Source organism: Capricornis sumatraensis, chromosome 3 (assembly GCF_032405125.1).
Source record: "Capricornis sumatraensis isolate serow.1 chromosome 3, serow.2, whole genome shotgun sequence".
NCBI classification, from domain to species: Eukaryota; Metazoa; Chordata; class Mammalia; order Artiodactyla; family Bovidae; genus Capricornis; species Capricornis sumatraensis.
Window position 1 is genome coordinate 142206606 of NC_091071.1, and position 20269 is coordinate 142226874.

At 37.8% G+C, this 20269-nt stretch overlaps 1 protein-coding gene across 3 annotated transcripts in view; it reads left to right on the plus strand.

Annotated features, from left to right (window-relative positions):
* The window catches only part of UNC80 (unc-80 homolog, NALCN channel complex subunit), a 208117-nt gene that overhangs the window by 97883 nt on the left and 89965 nt on the right, over positions 1-20269 (plus strand). For 2 of the 3 annotated variants that reach the window (XM_068967658.1, XM_068967659.1), the window contains exons 24-26: positions 2561-2696; positions 6296-6429; positions 12356-12521. In XM_068967658.1, the coding sequence (XP_068823759.1) occupies positions 2561-2696; positions 6296-6429; positions 12356-12521 (436 nt within the window). Of the gene's footprint in view, positions 1-2560; positions 2697-6295; positions 6430-12355; positions 12522-19073; positions 19278-20269 lie in introns of all 3 variants that reach the window. The other variant, XM_068967657.1, reaches the window with a different exon arrangement.

Below are 20269 nucleotides of genomic sequence, written 5' to 3' on the forward strand. Positions count from 1 at the left end.
TATTCTAACTACCTAACACATCTTTAGAGAGGATTTCTGAAATAGTAGCATCAGGACAAGGCTTTCTGTTGAGGTGGTGGTTTTTGTTTTCACGTTTTGTTTTGTTTGCTTAGAACTTCTCAAGTTAGCAACCAAGCTGCATTTCTTTTGTCTTGATGTGGTTTTTGTTACTCCTCAATTCCAGAGTTTAAGGAGACCCCTTTGTTTTCAAATAACCAAGATGTTCAAACAGCGTGTGTTTTTATTTGAAGAGCTCTAGACATATCTTTTCGGAGAAGGCAATGGCACCCCACTCCAGTACTCTTGCCTGGAAAATCCCATGGACAGAGGAGCCTGCTGGGCTGCAGTCCGTGGAGTTGCGGAGAGTCGGACATGACTGAGCAACTTCACTTTCACTTTTCACTTTCATACATTGGAGAGGGAAATGGCAACCCACTCCAGTGTTGTTGCCTGGAGAATCCCAGGGACAGGGGAGCTTGTTGGGCTGCTGTCTATGGGGTCACACAGAGTTGGACACAACTGAAGCGACTTAGCAGCAGCAGCAGCAGACGTATCTTTTGAGCTTCCCAAGTGGTTCAGTGGTAAGGAATCCACCTGCCAACGCAGGAGACACAGGAAATGTGGGTTCAATCCCTGGGTCAGGAAGATTCCCTGAAGTAGGAAATGGCAACCAGCTCCAGTAGTCTGACCTGGAAAATTCCGTTGACAGAGGAGCCTGACAGGCTATTGTCCATTGGACCGCTAAGTGTCAGATGCGACAGCATGAGCATGCACACACGGACATATTTTTGTAACTATCCAACAGCAAATCTAATCTCTTGCATGCCCAGAATTTAGTTGTTTTTCTAAATATTTGAAAAGGATGATGCAGGAGGAAAGAAGAAACCTAGCTGGAATTTTGTTCTTACCAATGCACAGAGTAATCAAACTGTCAGACCAAGTTCAGTGCTCATTTTATCTTTTTGACTCTCCTTCCTATTCTCTTCTTTTATTCTATACAACATGTAATTGAAATGTGAAAGGAATTAGAGATAGCATATTTTGTCTCTTTTGAGGGGGGGAATTATATTTTTAAAATCAGATGTTAGTACATGATGACTCCAAAGAACAGATAGCAAGCATTGGTTTTGTGAATACCTTATAAAAGCCAATGTTGTTTATGTGTTGAGGTAAAAGTCATGTTTCTAATGTTGATGTTCAGTACGCTATCAAAAGAATAGCTAATATTTCAAAAGAATAGTTAATATTTCTTTCTAATCCATAGCGTATCATGAGGGGGAAACAAAGTCTATCAGAAAATCATTGATTGCATATATGATGAAAGATACAAATAAAATTGCAGTTCTAGAAGTCATGCCAGCCTCCAAACTCATTAGCATGACACTGCTATCCTCATAAAATTACATGATCAGAAACATTCTGAGGAAATGTGACTTCTTATTTTTTCCTGCAGCAAAATCCTCCATTAAAAACAACTATATAGGACTTCCCTGATGGTCTAGTGGTTAACACTCTGCACTTCCAATGCAAGAAACATGGGTTAGATGGGGAAATGGAAACAGCTAGAGACTTTATTTTGGGGGCTCCAAAATCACTGCAGATGGTGACTCCAGCCATGAAATTAAAAGACTCTTGCTCCTTGGAAGAAAAGCTGTGACCAACCTAGACAGCATATTTTACCAACAAAGGTCCATCTAGTCAAAGCTATGGTTTTTCCAGTAGTCATATATGGGTGTGAGAGTTGGACCATAAAGAAAGCTGAGCACTGAAGAATTGATGCTTTTGAACTGTTGTGTTGTAGAAGACCCTTGAGAGTCCCTTGGACTGCAAGAGATCTAACCAGTCCATCCTAAAGGAAATCAGTCCTGAATATTCATTAGAAGGACTGATGCTGAAGCTGAAACTTTAATACTTTGGCCACCTGATGTGAAGAACTGACTCATAGGAAAAGCCCTGATGCTGGAAAAGATTGACGGCAGTAGGAGAAGGGGACAACAGAGGATGAGATGGTTGGATGGCATCACTGACTCGATGGACATGAGTTTGAGCAAGCTTTGAGAGTTGGTCATGGACAGGGAGGCAATGGCATGCTGCAGTCCATGGGGTCGCAAAGAGTCAGACACGACTGAGCAACTGAACTGAACTGGAGAACTAAGATCCCATGTGCCATGTGGCGTGGCCAAAAAAAAAAAAAGCTTTTTAAATAAATAAAAATGGTTAAAAGAAAATACAACTGCATACTTCCTTATGTGAGATCTATAAAATAAATGACCTTTGAGGAAATAAAAATACTTTCAGAAAAAGTTTTGTGTGAGAATAAATACCATTCCAGTTCCTATAAGTCTTTAGGCTCAGTGACCTTGGAGACAGCATTAGTGCCTTCCTTCTCTGGATTCCCATGTTGGGAAATGTGGTGGTAACAACACTATGGCAAACAGAGGAAACTTCTGCTGAAAACAATCCCCATGAATTGATTGCTGACGACCTCTGTAATGTGAGAGCCTCTTTTATAGTCTGACATATACCTCATGCTGTTTCATTCTTTTTCTGTTCATGGTAGGCCATCGGTGTCCGGTTGAATGAGCTGTGTCATGGGGAAAGTGAGAGTCCAGCCAACCTGCTGGGTCTCATTTATGATGAGGAGACCAAGAGGAGACTGAGAAAGGAGGATGAGGAGGAAGACTTTTTAGATGACAGTAAGGAGACTCCCTTTACTACAAGAACCCCTGCTTGTAAGAATCTCTGCTTTAGGAGCACGTAATATTTCTCTTTCCTCTTTCACATTCTTACCACCTTCCCATGTCTTCCACTGCACCTTCTCCCCTATTCCCTGTGCATGGATGTGAGCATGTGCATAAAACCCACAAAGTGAGAGCAGGAACCAGAGGAGAAGACTGTAGACAGGAGCAAAGAGCTGTAGGCCATATGAAACAGTCATTGCTTTGCAGTCTCTGAATCCTAATATTGTAAATGTCAAGGTCAGTTTTGGTCCTCCATGAGAAAAGGAAGTTGTGGAAAAGTGCTGTTCCAGAAAAGGATTTGGTCAGGTTTTGTGTTTTTTTATTACTCTTGAAGATATAAAAAAGGGCTAGACCAAATGAAATTAAACACGAAAAGCTTCTCAAATCACTAAACTATTAAAATACTTAATCATAGTTTATTATCATATTTAACATGAAATTCAAATTTTAAGGTTCAGATTATTAGAACTATGAATGTTTAATTTACTGTACTTATTTATTAAAAGTATAATTGAGTCCCATCATAGAAGAATAGAGACAAAGAGATTCCTGAACATCTTTCTTAACACCATTTTGTGCATATGTGTGTTCTATACCATACAAGCTTGTGAGTATGTGTACCACTGTCTTTTATGGAGTAGCAAATTCCAATATGGTTTTGGAATGAGTATCATTAACTGATGAAGACATTGAGGTCTCTTCCTTTTAACCTACCCTAGTGATTTGAAATGCAGATTCCCTGATGATGTCTTAAGGATTATCCTTAGTTAAGTGATGCCAAACCTACTTCATCTTTAAAGACATGAAATATAAAAGGATGGCTAGAGTGTAAATTAGACAGAACTAAATAATAATCAAAAAATACATATTGTCTTCTACTTACAAACCAATTTTTTTTTGCATTGTACCATCATTTTGCTCTTCCTCTGATGCTGCTGCTGCTGCTGCTAAGTCACTTCAGTCGTGTCCAACTCTGTGCGACCCCATAGACGGCAGCCTACCAGGCTCCTCTGTCCCTGGGATTCTCCAGGCAAGAACGCTGGAGTGGGTTGCCATTTCCTTCAAATCAAAGAAAATCTTCTTGATTTAGCCATTGACAAAACACCAAATTCTGATGTTAGTCTTTTAACCTAATGATGAAAGTTGTTCCCAAAGATTCCCTCAAGTTCACAAGAGTCTAGGTTATCCTAGAATGACTCACAAAATTGGGTCTGATTTGTAATAGGACTTGAGGATAATCCAACGACCACAGAATCTAGTTTAGGCCTGCCAGGAGACATCCCCAAACTGCCCCGGATCTCCTAGGGGTCCTTCAGAACAGAGAGAAGCCAAAGCCATATTAGATGGAAGTAGCTTCATAGGCAAAAATGGTCTCGCATCTCCATGAGACCACATAAGTATTACTGGCAATATGGTATGCTTGGTATAACAGTTTTTTGGTGAGACTATTTGTAAGTCAGTAATTGTTCCCTGTAACAGAATATTTCAGATGATACTTATGAGAAAGCCTGGACTAAGACCAAGCTCATTGTCTATGGGACTGACAAGAAGAATCTAGATGATATCCTTAGGATTACAAGCACAGATCCAGAAGTTTATACTAAATAACTAGTGTTCAATTATGTTTTAAAAAACAGTTGCACATCTGGGCAAGTTCAAGAGTCATGTAGACTCTAGAGCATTCATTCACTGAATATAAGATTGGAATGTCTTCTTTAGTTCCACTTTCAAGTCAATACATAGCTCAGTTTGCATTTTAAAAATTATGGGATAAGCAAGTATCAGTCTGGAAACAATAGAGGAGTTTGTCTTTTTCATTCTTTTTGTTTTAGTACCATTTTAAAATTTTTATTTATTTTAATTTAAGGCTAATGACTCTACAATATTGTGGTGGGTTTTGCCATACATTCACATGAATCAGCCATGGGTGTACATGCGTTCCCCATCCTGAACTCCCCTCCCACCTCCCTCCCCATCCCATCCCTCAGGGTCATCCCAGTGCACCAGCCCTGAGCACCCTGTCTCATGCATTGAACCTGGACTGGCGATCTATTTCACATATGATAATATACATGTTTCAATGCTATTCTTTCAAATCATCCCACAGTTGCCTTCTTCCACAGAGTCCAAAAGTCTGTTCTTTACATCTGTGTCTCTTTTGCTGTCTCACATATAGGGTTATTGTTACCATCTTTCTAAATTCCATATATATGCATTAATATACTGTATTGGTGTTTTTCTTTCTGACTTACTTTGCTCTGTATAATAGGCTCCAGTCATCCACCTCACTAGAACTGATTCAAATGCATTCTTTTTAAAACGGAGTAATATTCCATTGTGTATATGTACCACAGCTTTCTTATCCATTTGTCTGCCGATGGACATATAAGTTGCTTCCATGTCCTGCCTGTCTATTGTAAACAGCGTTTTTTCATTCTTAATAAGAGGCAATGTCCCCAGCCACATATTACCTCTGTAGAAAATATAATGGTTTTCATGGGGAAGCAATAGCCAGATATCTTCAGAAAGACCATAATTCTACCTACTATCAATATAAGCCATGATTATATATTATATCAATTATGAAAGCCAAATACACAGGAAATATTTTAGAGCTATTTAAAGATATTTTAGGAAGGTTAATATGTAATGATATAGTTATTGCTTGATAAGTTGATTCATTCAAACTATTTTCTTCTATGGGAGACATGTCTTTGTCTTCTTTTCTGAACATTGATAAGTAATCAATATATTTCTCCATTATTTGTGATGTCATGTATCTGAGATCTAATCCTGCGGATTTACATCTCTATAGTGTTGCCTTGGCCATTATCTGCCTTTATAACAAAATCCATTTTTTGGTCTATGGTGGATACAACATTTAACTCATTCAGAGACTGGTATTATTCAAAGCAAAGGAGAATATTTGCATATTCTAGTATAGCTATTCACTAATATGACAGGCTAGCTTGTATAAACTGTATAACATGGGTGACCAAGTAAATAAGTCTTGTTTATGCTACAGAAACACATGTGGGCTAAAGCCGAAACAACTTCACTGCCCTAAGAATGAACATTAAGATAGACATCTCTTACAAAGTGAGCCGACAAGACTTTTGTAGTTCCAAATCTATTCACTGGCCTATATCGTGTATAAATCTGATCATATAGGTACGTAAAAATCTGGCAAGGCTGCTTTCTGTTTTTCTTTTCATTAAAAGGCTTTCCAGCCTAGTGGAGCTGCATTTTGTTTCTCTATAATGCCTTGAGGAAAATAATTCTTACTGATTGACATTTTGATACTGAGGTATTTGTTATAGAATTGCAAAATGGAAGGGAAAAGAGGTGTATTGCGATGTATAGATTATGCTAAAGGGACCAGGTAAATTGAACATATACAGGTGACATCCTCATTTACAGTTTCATTTTGCACATGGATAGGTAACATTCTCATATACAATTTGATTTTACACATGTGTAGCTATGTCCATCAAACTGTGCCTCTGAATTTTTTATTGGCTGTTTGCTTATGAAAGAACTCTTTCCTTCCATAGGTACTGTGAACCCCTCTAAATGTGGCTGCCCCTTTGCCTTGAAGATGGCAGCCTGCCAACTTCTCCTGGAGATTACCACCTTCCTGCGAGAGACCTTTTCATGTCTGCCCAGACCACGCACTGAGCCTCTGATGGTTAGTGAAGCTTATTAATAATGAGGCTACTTGGAGAGTCCAGCCAGGTTGCTTGGTTTTCAGTAGTCACAATTTCCTCAAATATCCAATGAACAAATGTATCATATAGTTTAAAAATTCAACCAAGGGATTTTCATATATAAAAAGAAAATCTCTTTTTATCTATTAAAAAACTGAAAATTGACCTTAAAATCACAACAGACTGCACCACTGGGTAATGTCTAATTGATCATTATCAGTTAACCTAGGAATGTCTAAGAACCTTTCCACACTCCTTTATTCCACAAACTATGAGGAGTTTTATAGCCAGCATTTTCCAGAAATCACTGATAGGTTTGTTTTTTTCATACTCAGTTCAGTTCAATTGCTCAGTCATGTCCGACTCTTTGCAACCCCATGGACGCCAGGCTTCCCTGTCCATCACCAACTTCCAGAGCTTACTCAAACTCATGTCCATTGGTTCAGTGATGCCATCTAACCATCTCATCCTCTGTCGTCCCCTTCTCCCACCTTCAATCTTTCCCAGCATCAGGGTCTTTTCTAGTGAGTCAGTTCCTTGCATCAGGTGGTCAAAGTATTGGAGTTTCAGCTTCAGCATAAGTCCTTCCAATGAATGTTTAGAACTGATTTCCTTTAGGATGGACTGGTTGGATATCCAAGGGACTCTCAAGAGTCTTCTCCAACACCACGGTTCAAAAGCATCAATTCTTTGGTGCTCAGCTTTCTTTGTAGTCCAACTCTCACATCCATACATGACTACTGGAAAAATCATACCAACAATTCATAAATTTATGTGCTTCCAGTGAATTTTCTCATTTAAATTATGAATGAAAAGACTCAAGTCTTTAGCATGTAAATGTCTCTGAACAAATATTTTATTCCTGAAGCATTTCTTATGGATACAGATAAGCAGAAAAAGACCATGTGTGCATGCACACACACACACACACACACACACACGCACATGCATACACACACATGTGCACAGAAACACAAAGACACACAGGTAGGCATACATACAGACACACTTGTATGCCATCAGGGCCTGATTTTTTTTAACTTAACATACAAATTCTAGCAAAAGCCAGGAGTCATCACAAAGCACTTTGGACAGAGGCCCATCTCAGAGCTGATTTTCTTGGCTCTTTGTTCTCTAACAGGCACTGTGTTTCCAGTGGTTCTTTTATCATAGGCCTTACCTGACCAGAGCTGAGGAACCAGACAAATTCTTTTTTTTCTCCCCTTTACACAAAATTTACACTACGAGAGAAACTGTTACACTAACAATCTATGTGCTTCCATTTAGGTGAATTTTATAGTGCACCAACTCTCCTGCTGTTTTGACCAAACTCAGTATGAGCAAGACCCTACTGCAGTCCTGGGGGGTTGGAGGTTGGCATGAGGAATGGAACCAAAAAGTCAGTGTTCTGGTATTCCTGAGTTGTTCCTCTAACTCTGATTTCCAGTGTCTGCACAGCCCATTTCCTCACACTCTAAAATATAAAATGGAACTCTTTGTAGGTAAAATATGTTTTCAAGAGAAATGTGTCCACATCTGAACTGTGAAACTGCACCATTTAAATACTATGAAATGGAGTTCCTCCTACAGACCTTATTTAATTTCATGTTATTCTGAACCTTTATTTTTCTGAATTGTCACCTTCACTCTTATATTGAGACTACTCTTAAAAATCAAGTAAGTCAGCCACTTAAGCATGTGTAAAGTCAAGGTTAATCTGTAGGCCTCTGTGAGTGTTATTCATATCAATATTCAAATTATACTGACATTTTTATAAAAGCTCAGAAACACATCTGTTAAATTTTCAGATTTTCATTTTTTATTTATTTTTTAATATTTATTTGGCTGTGCCAGGTCTTAGTTACAGCATGCAGGATCTTTAGGTGTGGCAATCAAACCCTTAGTTACATATAGCATGTGGGATCTAGTTCCCTGACCAGGGATTGAACTTGGGCCCCCTGTGCTGGGTTTATGGTGTCTTAGCCACCGGACCACCAGGGAAATCCAAATTTTCAGATTTTTAAAGGTCACCATTTTGACTTATAGTGATTTAGAAAAGATAAGAATCTTTAAGTTTGATTCAGTTATTTTTGTTCTTTCTTTCAACACTATAAAGCTATAATGTTCCTTATTATTGTAACAAATTTCCTTTTTAAGAAAATTAATCAAATCTTTAAAAAATGACTGTATAATCAACTGGCTGTCTAGTGGAAAGTGCCAAAAAATTAAACTAAAACAGAGGCTGCAGTTATTCAATCAATAAGAGGAAATTTTTCATTGCCTTTAACTAGGTCTCATAAATCTTGTATTCATTGAACTATAACTTTTATTGTCAAGTATAGGTTCATAAATTTTTGGGGGAGATGACCTTTGGAAAACAGGAAAGAGCTCATGTTTAATCTATGTAACTATTGTTGATGATAAAGAAAACTCAAATCACATTTTTAACTATTACAGAAAACAACAGTATCATAAAACCATTTTACTAACACAGAAGCTATAAATGCTTTAAATAGGTTTTTTAAGAAGTTGCATAAAACAGTAAATCTAACAGGCTAAGCATAAATACCATTAAAATGAAATATTCTAAAGTTTTAACAACACACTTGCTGTAAGAGTATTTATAGGTTTGGGGGATATTTTATTAATTCAGTAACATTTTTAACAGCAGTAAAAATAAATAGCTACCTGAATGTACAGAATAATAAAAGTATAACCTAGAAAAATAGTCACATTAGAAACTATATTCTAGGATCTGAGACTTGAGGAGGGGAAAAGATAGGGAAAATAAACGTTCTACCAAGAAAGTCTTTCTGATAGAAATGTCACAAGATCATTTCCCTGTGAATTATTTGTTTGTTTAAAAAAAGTCCTGGTTATATCTGAAGTGTGCAAGAGAAAGGGGCTTCCCAGGTGGTATTAGTGGTAAAGAATCTGCCTTACAAAGCAGGAGACATAGGGATGCAAGTTCGATCCTTGGGTTGGGAGGATCCCCTGGAGGAAGACATGGCAACCCTCTCCAGTATTTTTGCCTGGAGAATCCTATGAACAGAGGAGCCTGGCAGGTTACAGTCCATGGGGTTGGAAAGAGTCGGACATTACGTAGCGCACATGAGGAAGAAAAGGCAAAAGAGCCTAAAATACAATAAATAAAATTTAATTTGATAGAGCTAGGCAATCTCAGGAGGTCACTCACTGGATAGTGGGGAGTGGAGGTAAGTGAAAAGGAAAATTAATAGCAGCTAAAAATATATTTTTACCAACTTAACCAATTTTTTCCATCTACATCCCTAGATGGAACTTAGTATATTTGTTTCTCCCCCAAAAATGACTTCTGGTAGCATTTTTATTCTCTCTTTTTGTAAACCATACTCATAAAGAATATCTAGAAAAGGAAAAAAGCAGCACTTTTACAAGATTTATCATCTAAGAAAGCATAATAATCCATTTTTCTTCAAGCAATGATTAACTTCCAAACGTGAAAACACAACATTTTTTTTAGAGTTTTGTCTATAAAACTGCAGATCTATTAAAATGTTTCCCTGTTGAGTTGGTAAAACCAATAACTGATGACCAAGCAGCATGGAATTAAATTAATTCCCATCGGATGCCAAGATGATCCTTAATAACAAAGAAAAAGACTGTAAAGAAGTCTCTTTACATCTATATTCACTCATTAGGGAAAACAACATGTTGAATGCTTTTGTACAAGATTGTGCTAGAAACTGTACCAATTGTACCAATGGGATTTAACAAATCACATTAAAAAGAATGCACCACCGGATCGCAAATGCTTCTAAAGTTAAACGATCAGAGTGAAAGTCGCTCAGTTGCGTCCAACTCTTTGTGACCCCATGGACTGTACAGTCCGTGGAATTCTCCAGGGCAGAATACTGGAGTGGGTAGCCTTTCCCTCATCCAGGGTATCTTCCCAAGTGAGGGATTGAACCCAGGTCTCCCACATTGCGGGCAGATTCTTTACCAGCTGAGCCACCAGGGAAGCCTGATCAGAAGCAAAACGCAATTCACATTCATATTTGAAAAGTAGATATGAATATCTGAGAGTAAGGCTATGAGAGAGGGTGGTGTAAAGGGCGCAGAGGTGGGAGTGAGGGTGATGCAGAGGTGAATATGCTGTACCAGGAGAACCAACACATGGGCAACACACAAGAAAGGAGCAGAGGGCCAACGCTGGCCACAGACATGGGAGAAATCTGAAGGACGTTCCTGAAAGAGATCATATATGAAAGATATACTTGGAAAGATAAGTAGGGTTTTGACTAGTAGATACAAGAAGTTGGAAGAAATGACTGCTTTAGAGAATCAGAATTGTTATTACTTTTAGTCCCAACTAAGAAGCTTATCTAATTAAATTTAGCTGCCAAACTGGAAAGTAGTGAGGTTGTTTTCTTTTTCCTAAGAAGGATTAATTTCAGAGGAGCAATTATATTCCTAGAACATTTTTTGACAATGTTAAATAGACTCCATGTGGTTCCTTCTTTTTTCTAGATTTGATACAATTTTCTGAGTACCAAAGTATAAATTCTATTCTTAATTCAAAGGGAAAAGAAACTATAGAGTCTAAAAGTTTCATTTATTAGCGACAGTTAAAAGCTTAAGGTTTTAATCTTGGTACAAACTGGGTTTTTCAAACTATCTTTTGTTTTTCAAGCTACTTGAATCTAAGGACTTATTGTGTCATAATTAGAAAAAAATCACTGTATAAAAATAAGGGTTGCATTTTATATATTTTTCATTTATCAGGTCTGAAAGTGTTTTATAGATTAATGATTAAGTATGATCTTCAGCATGAGCGAGTCTCCATTCATCAAACAAATCAAATGCCCATGCTCACCTCACAGATTGAACTCCTACTAAATACTTACATTCCCTACTTTTGGCTATGGGATCATTCTGTTCATAAGTGGATGGTAAAGGAACCCCTCTTATATTTGAAGTCTTCCTAAAAGAGAAGGAGAGATTCTCCCATTGTCTGATATTGTTTTGTGCCTCTGGCCATCATTCATGACGTTTCTTAAGCCAGAACTGCCTTTTCCTACCTGTTTGCTGAGCAAATTTTACTTAATCCTTAGGACTGAATTCCAACATCACCTTGGTATTTGTTTTCTGTTTCTGTTCTATGATACGATGATTTGTAATAAAAAAAAATATATGTTTGGTCTTCATCTGTATTTCTGGTGCAGTGTTCCTAAAACCCTTGGAATTTCTTAAGGAGGGTGACCAAGGTGTCTTAATTAGGTGACTTGTGGTATGCCTCTAGATTACCTAAGGATCAGCTGGTCACCAAGTGATTAGAAAAATGAAAATTTCAGTCCCACTACCCTCACCTCTAGGTGACAGTGATTTAATCAATCATGCCGATTTAATGAAACCTCCATAAAAACTCAAAAGGACAGGGTTCAGAGAGCTTCCGGTTGGTGAACATGTGACGACTGGGAGATCAGTGCCCTTGAATGACTTGGAAGCTTGGTTACCCTCACGCTTACCCTCACCCCATTCCTTGCCCTCTGCATTACTTCCATCTAACTATTGCTGACTATACATTTTTTTTAATGATAAACCAGTGATCTAGTCAGCAAAATATTTCTCTAGGTTCTGTTACCACCTCTAGCAAATTAACTGAACTGAGGAAGGGTGTTGTTGGAACCTTCAATTTGTAACCAGTTGGTCAGAAGCACAGGTAACAACCTGGGCTTGCAATTGAATCCTTAACCTATGGATTAAGGAAAATGTTTTCTTGGCTGCAGTCTGAAACTGGTATAAGGTAGATGGGAATTGGCTATTTAAATGCTGTGTGTGCTACTCAAAATGGAGTGAGGTTTGCCAGAAGACCAAGGCAGTGCTGGGGAGATGCCATCATTCACATGCTCCCCACTGACATTGCAGGACTTGGAGAGCTGCAGACTTCGTTTGGACCCTGAATTAGACCGGCACAGATATGAAAGGAAGATCAGCTTTGCTGGCGTCCTGGATGAAAATGAAGACTCAAAAGATTCCCTTCACAGTAGTAGCCACACCCTCAAATCAGATGCAGGTGTTGAAGAGAAGAAAGGTATGGATAAAGCAAAAATTAATTCATGTTTCCAGGTTTCTCAAGGGATATTTGGTCTGGGTCTAAACTGCAGAATTGTGCACTGAAAGAAATCCAAATTGTTGGCTCCATACAGCACTAACAGTGTTCACTCAACTACGCAATCATGCTAGTTAGGAGTTGAATTCTGCAATCAGAGAGGTTCTAATTCTAGCTCAGCATCTCTCCATAGCCCATTGATTATAGGGTGCCACTAGTTGTAAAATGAACTATTAGTTTATATACCATAACAAAGGAAAAATACTCCCCTTTCAGCTCTTACACAATGCTTACGTATCAATTAATTTTTAAACTTCTTATTGAAAGAAGACTTTCAGATGTAATTAGATGTAAATTTTTATTACCAGTCCATATGATTCTCTCTGCAGGAAAGTAAACTAATTAGTTTTCCTAAACTATCTTCAATTCAGAGTTCAAATTCTTAATGACTTTTTAACTCAAAATTGTCACTGTCTGTGTTTTTACGTATGATAATGTCTTCTGTGTCATCAGAATGTTAGTAATACATCATTTCTTAAATGAATCTATAAAGCTATTGGTGCTTGTTACATAAGCCAGTGTGCAGTTGTATGAAGCTAGCCTACCTTCAATTCCTGTCTCAGGAATGTTGCCGATCACACATGACTTACCACCTCACCCACTCCTTCACCCAACTATCATTCGGCTCCTGAGACTTAAAAGACACTGGCACCCATTTTGTACATTTTGTTGCTGGTGTTTTGTTGCTGGTGCTTTAGATATTCACATGAACACAAGCAATAGCAAATGTATCACAAGTACCACCTGGCTCTAGTGATATCTTAAGATGGCATCAATTGTAAGCCAAATCTCAATTTCAGAGATGTTCAAATGTTAGGGAAAAAAAAAGGTGCATCTTAAAATGGTGAAATAGAGTAACTAATTATGTGACCTTGTCCAAGTTTAGCTGCTAAGCCAATTTTCTTCTCTGTAAAATTAGATTATTAATACCTACTACATTGTAATGTTGAGAGCTTTAAATGAACAATGGGCTTCCCCGATAGTTTAGTTGTTAAAGAATCCGCCTGCAATGCAGGAGACCCCAGTCCAATCCCTGTGTTGGGAAGATCCCCTGGAGAAGGGATGGGCTACCCACACCAGTATTCTTGGGCTTCCCTAATGGCTCATTGGGTAAAGAATCTGCCTGCAATGCAGGAGACCTGGGTTCAATCCCTGGGTTGGGAAAATTCCCTGGAGAAGGGAAAGGCTACCCACTCCAGTACTCTGGCCTGGAGAATTCCATGAGGTCGCAAAGAGTCGGACACGTCTGAGTGACTTTCACTTTAACTTAAATGAACAATGCAAGTAAAACTTAAACTCAATAAGGACACAGTCTCTAATTAAGAAATAATAAATAATCATCATTGGTTTTTTTTAATGTATATTATGAGCCTATAGATCAGAACCCATGCGGAAAATCCTAAATATGAGTTAAAGATTGCAGAGTTTCAAGGTGCTCTTTAAAGCCTCCTTTAAACTGTTAACTTCTCTGATTTTTGTATTTCTTAAATTTTATTGCCCTTCAGTGTTTTTCTAACAAATTTCCATTAAATGACTATCAGCATATTTGTAAAACGAGTCAAAGACAGTTTTCTCCACTGGTATATTTTCTATAGTCAGTGACTCCATAAATTTTTGGTAGTTCAAGGAATACATGATTCTCAAAAGAAATATCCCTACAGAAGACCTAAACAGACGTTTCGCCAAAGAAGACCTGGCCAACAGGCACATAGAAAGATGTTCAGTGTCACTAATTACTTGAGAAATGCAAATCAAAACTGCAATGAGGTATCACCTCATGTGAATCAGAATGGTCATCATTAAAAGTCTACAGATAATAAACACTGGAGAGAGTGTGGAGAAAAAAGAACCTTCCTACATTGTTGGTTGGAATGAAAATTGGTGCTGCTGCTGATGCTGCTAAGTCGCTTCAGTCATGTCCAACTCTGTGCGACCCCATAGACGGCAGCCCACCAGGCTCCCCCGTCCCTGGGATTCTCCAGGCAAGAACACTGGAGTGGGTTGTCACTGCCTTCTCCAGAAAATTGGTGCAGCCACCATGAAGAACCATATGGAGGGTCATTAAAAACTGAAAATAGTTACCATATGATCCAGCAATTCCATTCCTGGACATAAATCTGGAGAAAACTAATTAGAAAAGATACATGCACCCCAGTGTTCACTGCAGCACATTTACAATAGCCAAGATACGGAAGTAATCTAAATGTCTATTGATGAATGGATAAAGAATATGTGGTGTGTATATACACATACATATACATACAATTGAATATTAGTCATAAAAGAGAATGAAATAATGCTATTTGTAGCAACATGGACAGATCTAGATATTAACATATTAAGTGAAGATAGAGAAAGACAAATATCATAGGTCAGTTCAGTTCAGTTCAGTTGCTCAGTCGTATCTGACTCTGAAAGTACCACTTATATGTGGAATTTTAAAATATGATACAGATGAATTTTTTTGCAAAACAGAAATAAACTCACAGACATAGAAACCAAACTTGTGGCTACCAAAGAGGATAGCAGGGGGTGGGGCAGGAGCAGATACTACTATATATAAAATAAACAACAAGGATGTACTGTATAGCATAGGGATGTATACCCAGCATCTTGTAATAACCTACCATTAAAAAAATCTGGAAAAGTATAGCCCTAAATAAAGAAAACACAACATATTTAAAATATTTAAAACTTTGTAAAGAGTGGATATATTCTGAAAAAAAAAAACCCTTTTAATATTTCAAGATCAGAGTGTTGTCACAACATTTTAAAAATGTAAATATATTGTGTTGAATTTATGGTGAACAGAAGCCATGTTGCAGGAAGAATTAGCCAAGTTTTATCAATTTCTGATAGTAAGAGTCATCAAGTCAAGGTTTGTTCAAATACTTCTACTTCTGACAAAGTGGACTGCATATGATGAGAAACTTCCATCTTTTTTTATCACTTTTAAAAAATTGAAGTCTAGTTGCTTTACAATGTTGTGTTTCTACTATATAGCAAAGTGGTTTAGTTAGACATATATATATATATTCTTTTTTATATTCTTTTCCATTATGGTTTATCACAGAATATTGAATATAGTTCTCCGTGGTATGCAAAGACCTTGGTGTTTATCCATTGGATATATAAAAGTTTACATCTGCTAACCCCAGCCTCTCATTCCATCCCTCCCCTGACTCCTTCTCCCTGGGAAACTACCAGTCTGTTCTCTATATCTGTGATTCTGTTTTTGTGAAACTTACATATTTTAAACATACCCTACAGGGACTTTTTCCCCACTCAAAATTATTATGCTAGTTATTATTTGAAGTAGTTGAAGCAAAAGCATTAATACTGACATGGTTACATTTCAGCAGAGGAAATTCTATATCGTTTTAAGAAATAAAACCTCAGATTAATTTTTAAGAACACTAATTTCATGATTATCATTTATGTAAATTGCCTTTAATGTTCAAATGCACAAGCATTTTTCTTCTCATAGAATGGCTATGGGATCATATGAAGCTATTTAATAAATTAAGAGCAGAAAGCTAGAAGTATAAATAAAATGAGAACATATTCATAAAATGTCCTTTACCAGTTGGCAAGAAACTTCTCAAAGATTCCTAAATACTCCTTAATTCCTTTTAACAAGCTGATACCAGATGCTAAAGCCGATGTGAAAATGGGGATCGCAGGGACCCTGCTAACTCAGATTATTAAAATTTTATTTAAAGTTTCATACCATCTGTTTGTATAACATCTAAAAATGTCAGTTCTTGAAATAAACAACCTGAGGACAGTTGGGATTCTACAAAGGAAAACTAATATGAAATCATCCTTAGAATGAAAAATGTCTTAACTAAAATCTTCAAGCAAGATCTGATATCATTTTATCCATATTCCAGATACAAACTAAGATTGGCTTTCCAGAATACAGATACCAAGACATGTGTGACTCTTCAATAATCATGTACTGAACATCTGCTGTATACCAGGCACTGTTACAGGTTCCTAGAATACAGCAATAAACAGGGAAAATTTCCCATGTATATTTTAGTTTAGGTTAGCTAATAATGAATAACATTAAATTCTGGACTTTCAAGTAGAGATAAATAGTATGAGGAAATCAGGTTAGAGTCAGAGAATTGGTAGTGACCTGGAGTAGGAGGGATTCTAGTCACAAGTGACATCGAGCTGAGACTTGCATGATATGAAGAATCCAGTCATGCTAAGGGCTGAGAGGAAAGTCTTCCAAACAGAGATAACAGTGAGAACAAGGCTCTGATGCAGGAACATGGGAGCATGTGAAGAAGGGCAAGGAGGCCAACATGGTTGCAATAGAATGAGTTGGAGGAAGAGTGTTAAAAGATGGGGTTGAGCAAAGGTCAAATAAATAGGGTCTGTAAATATGGTTAGAAATTTAATTCCATTTAAATGTGTTGGGTAGTTGTTGGGAGATTTTGACCAGAAAAGTGATATGATATTTGTATTTGTGATTATGTATTTAAAAGATGATTCAAACTGTAGGAGTAGGGATAAGAGAGTATAGTTTGTTGGCTATATTCATCCAGGGAATAGGTGATGGGACTTTCAAAATCCTATATTTGTAAGTGTTGCATCAACAGGACTTGCTAATAGATATAATGTGGTGTTAGAGAAAAGGGAAAAGTAATGTTTTATCCAATATAGATGAATTTGTTTCTTTAATATTAGTTCTCATTGTTACTTTACCAAATCTGAATCCTAACTATTATGTCCTTTGTAAGTAACCAATGCCATAATTCTGAATATTATTTTTTCAGAGTTATATGATATTTCCAATTATCTTTGGTAGTAGAATAGGGTTCTCAAAGTAAAATTTTTTTGCATCATATTAAATGGGGGTTACTGTACTATATTTGTAAGCAGAAAAATATCATGAAATCAAAGAATGACAAAGTGTGCCTCTGTAAAATTTTTAAATTCTTTCTTTAATCTTTTTATCTACTTCCCAGTCTATTTTGACATAATTGTATTAATAGTCTTTAAAAATAACTATATTCTGTTTCAAATGCATTTCAGATAAGTCATAAAGTCTCAATTGTGCCTAAAAATAATACTGAAAAATACAGTGGATGAGTTTGTGCTATTACTAAAACTGAGCTTTATGGTCTTTGTGGAACGTATTCAACTGTGCTGCAAGAACTTCTGTCTGGATGTGCAATTCTATCCAGATGTGTTCAGGGAGCTCCATGAAGCCATTGCCAGCTGAGTGGTGATAATTTTAGTCTTTCTCAATCATGGGTATAAATTAGAGATTAAACATTTCACATGATTCAACATTTCACATGATATCAAAGGATATCTTCTAGGCTCCTTTAAATGTCACTAAAATGTATACTTAATTAACATTTTATGGAGCGGTACAATCTTCTATCACAGTCACAGACTAACTCTCATGTGGGTGAGAAACTTGAGACTAGAATGCAATCTTCCTGATTGGGACTAAAATATTAATAGCTGTATCTTGCATAATTAGTAAGAAATCTTGTTTATGTCTTAAGAAGGAAAACTTAAAAAAACAGCCCCTTTCTGAGTATCACTTGAAGCCCTGATCTTTCAGAATCACCCTTACAGTATCAATATGTGACAATCCCAGATCTTCAGAGGAAAAGGAAGGAGGTGTGGATATGACTATGGGAAATAAGAATGCTTTTGATTAAAAAGTAGGTTTCTAGCTGAACGTGTTTCTTTTACACTTTAATTTTCCTCACTGATGACTATTTCTTCCAGAACACTAAAGAGGAGTAATGCATGTTCTTCTTGGTATATGTAGACTGTAAAGTTGGCACAGGGTGTTGCAACCTTTGGACTCATATCTCACCCAACCTTTTGACTGAGAGGAGCAAACACTAGGCGCATTGAAAATGGAACCATTTCACACTCGTGTTCACCCAAAGCACCCCACTGAAAACAGATCCTTTAGTGCCTTTGCTGAGGAGCCGAGCGGACCCCACTGCTGATTGTTGGAGAGTGAAGCAACTGTTGTTTTTATTTCTTATTGAGGTATTCCCAAATGAAAGGGTTTCCCATGATGGGGTTTCCCAAGCTCACATAAATCTGCCTGTCCCATTTCAAAAGACAAAAACACATGACTGATGGTTCTGTGAAATCAAGCAATGATGCTATGTGAACATGCTAACAGTCCTGGAGGACTCCGTGGTAAGGGCACGCTCATGCTTGTGAATTCTGGGCCAGAGAGAGAGAGCAGGTTGTTCCCAGCACCGATGAGCTGTGTGTCCAAGAAAGAAGCTGCACCAGCCCTTCCTGGTGGACCCAGCCTCCTGCCTGTCCAACAGAGCTGCCTGGCTGGGCCCTTGGGAGAAGCTCCTTGTCCAGACCAGCAGAGAAGAGGTTGTTCAGTGACAAAGTTGGGGAGAGCTTGGCTCTGACGCTTGCTGGGGAGAACTAAGGGGGAAAAAGCCCTATTTTATTCTTTTAATACAGTTCCCAGCAGGAAGATCAGGATAGGAGGTTCCCGCCTGCTCCAGATTAAAGGAACCCGCAGTTTCCAGGTGAAGAAGGGGGGTTCCTTGTCCAGCATTCGCCGGGTCGGCAGCTTAAAGAGCAGCAAGTTATCACGGCAGGACTCAGAGTCTGAGGCTGAGGAGCTGCAGCTGTCCCAAAGCAGGGACACTGTCACTGACCTAGGTAACATAGAGGAGTGGGTGTGTGCAGGGACGTGGGGGGTAGGAAGTCAGAGCCCAAATCCCCGTACAGCTCAAGTCCATTTCCTTACAGGTCCATAGTCGGAGCGCAGAGTTGTAGGTTAGAGTACCCACTGGGTCTGTAAACGATGTTGCCTTCCAGAGCAGGGCTGCTCCAAACTTACTGTGCAGAGTCAGCTGGGAGCTTGTTAAAACGCAGAATCTGGTTCAGCATCTCTGAAACAGGAGGCTGAGATTCTACCCCTTTTAACAAGCTTTCTTGTGACGCTGATGCTGCTGGTTCAAGGACCACAGCTTGAGCAGGGAGGATATAAAGTCTACAGTAGGGAAAGAAAATACTTTAGTGACAATGACAGATTTTTTTTTTTTTTTTTGAGATCCAAGTGCTTTATGCCTTTATACTTCTGAACAGGAACTTTAAAGCAAAATGTAGACATTCCCTTGATGTTAAGCTGACTTAATGTACTTTGTAAAAGTCTCTCTTTCTCAGTGAAAACAACCAAAATTTTAGAAAGGAAAGATTGTCTACACCTAATGATTAGTGACCTTCAGCAAGTCACTTAACTTCTTGGGAATTTGTTTTCCCCAGTGACCCAATAAGAATAATTCTGTGTGCTCCTTACCCACAGCTCTAAAGATAAATTAGGAATGATTATAAAGTATATCAAACTCCTGAGAATCCGATTTATATACAATCAGGATATTAGAGTTGTAGACTGTCACCATAGGACGCAAAGAGACTGTGAATCCCAAAATATGTTAGTTCTATGGGCTCTGATCACCATCTTAGGACACAAGGAAAAGATTAAATGTGCATGCCAGTAGAACTCACCAGCTGTCTAGAATTTGTTAGGTAAAAATTGAAGTACATATTCTTTGCCATTCAGTCCCTGTGTGGAAAACCAAAATGGAAAGCTCTTCTTTATAAGTAAGTTATTTCAGAAGTTAGTTAGAAGTTATCCAGGGAATGTGGAT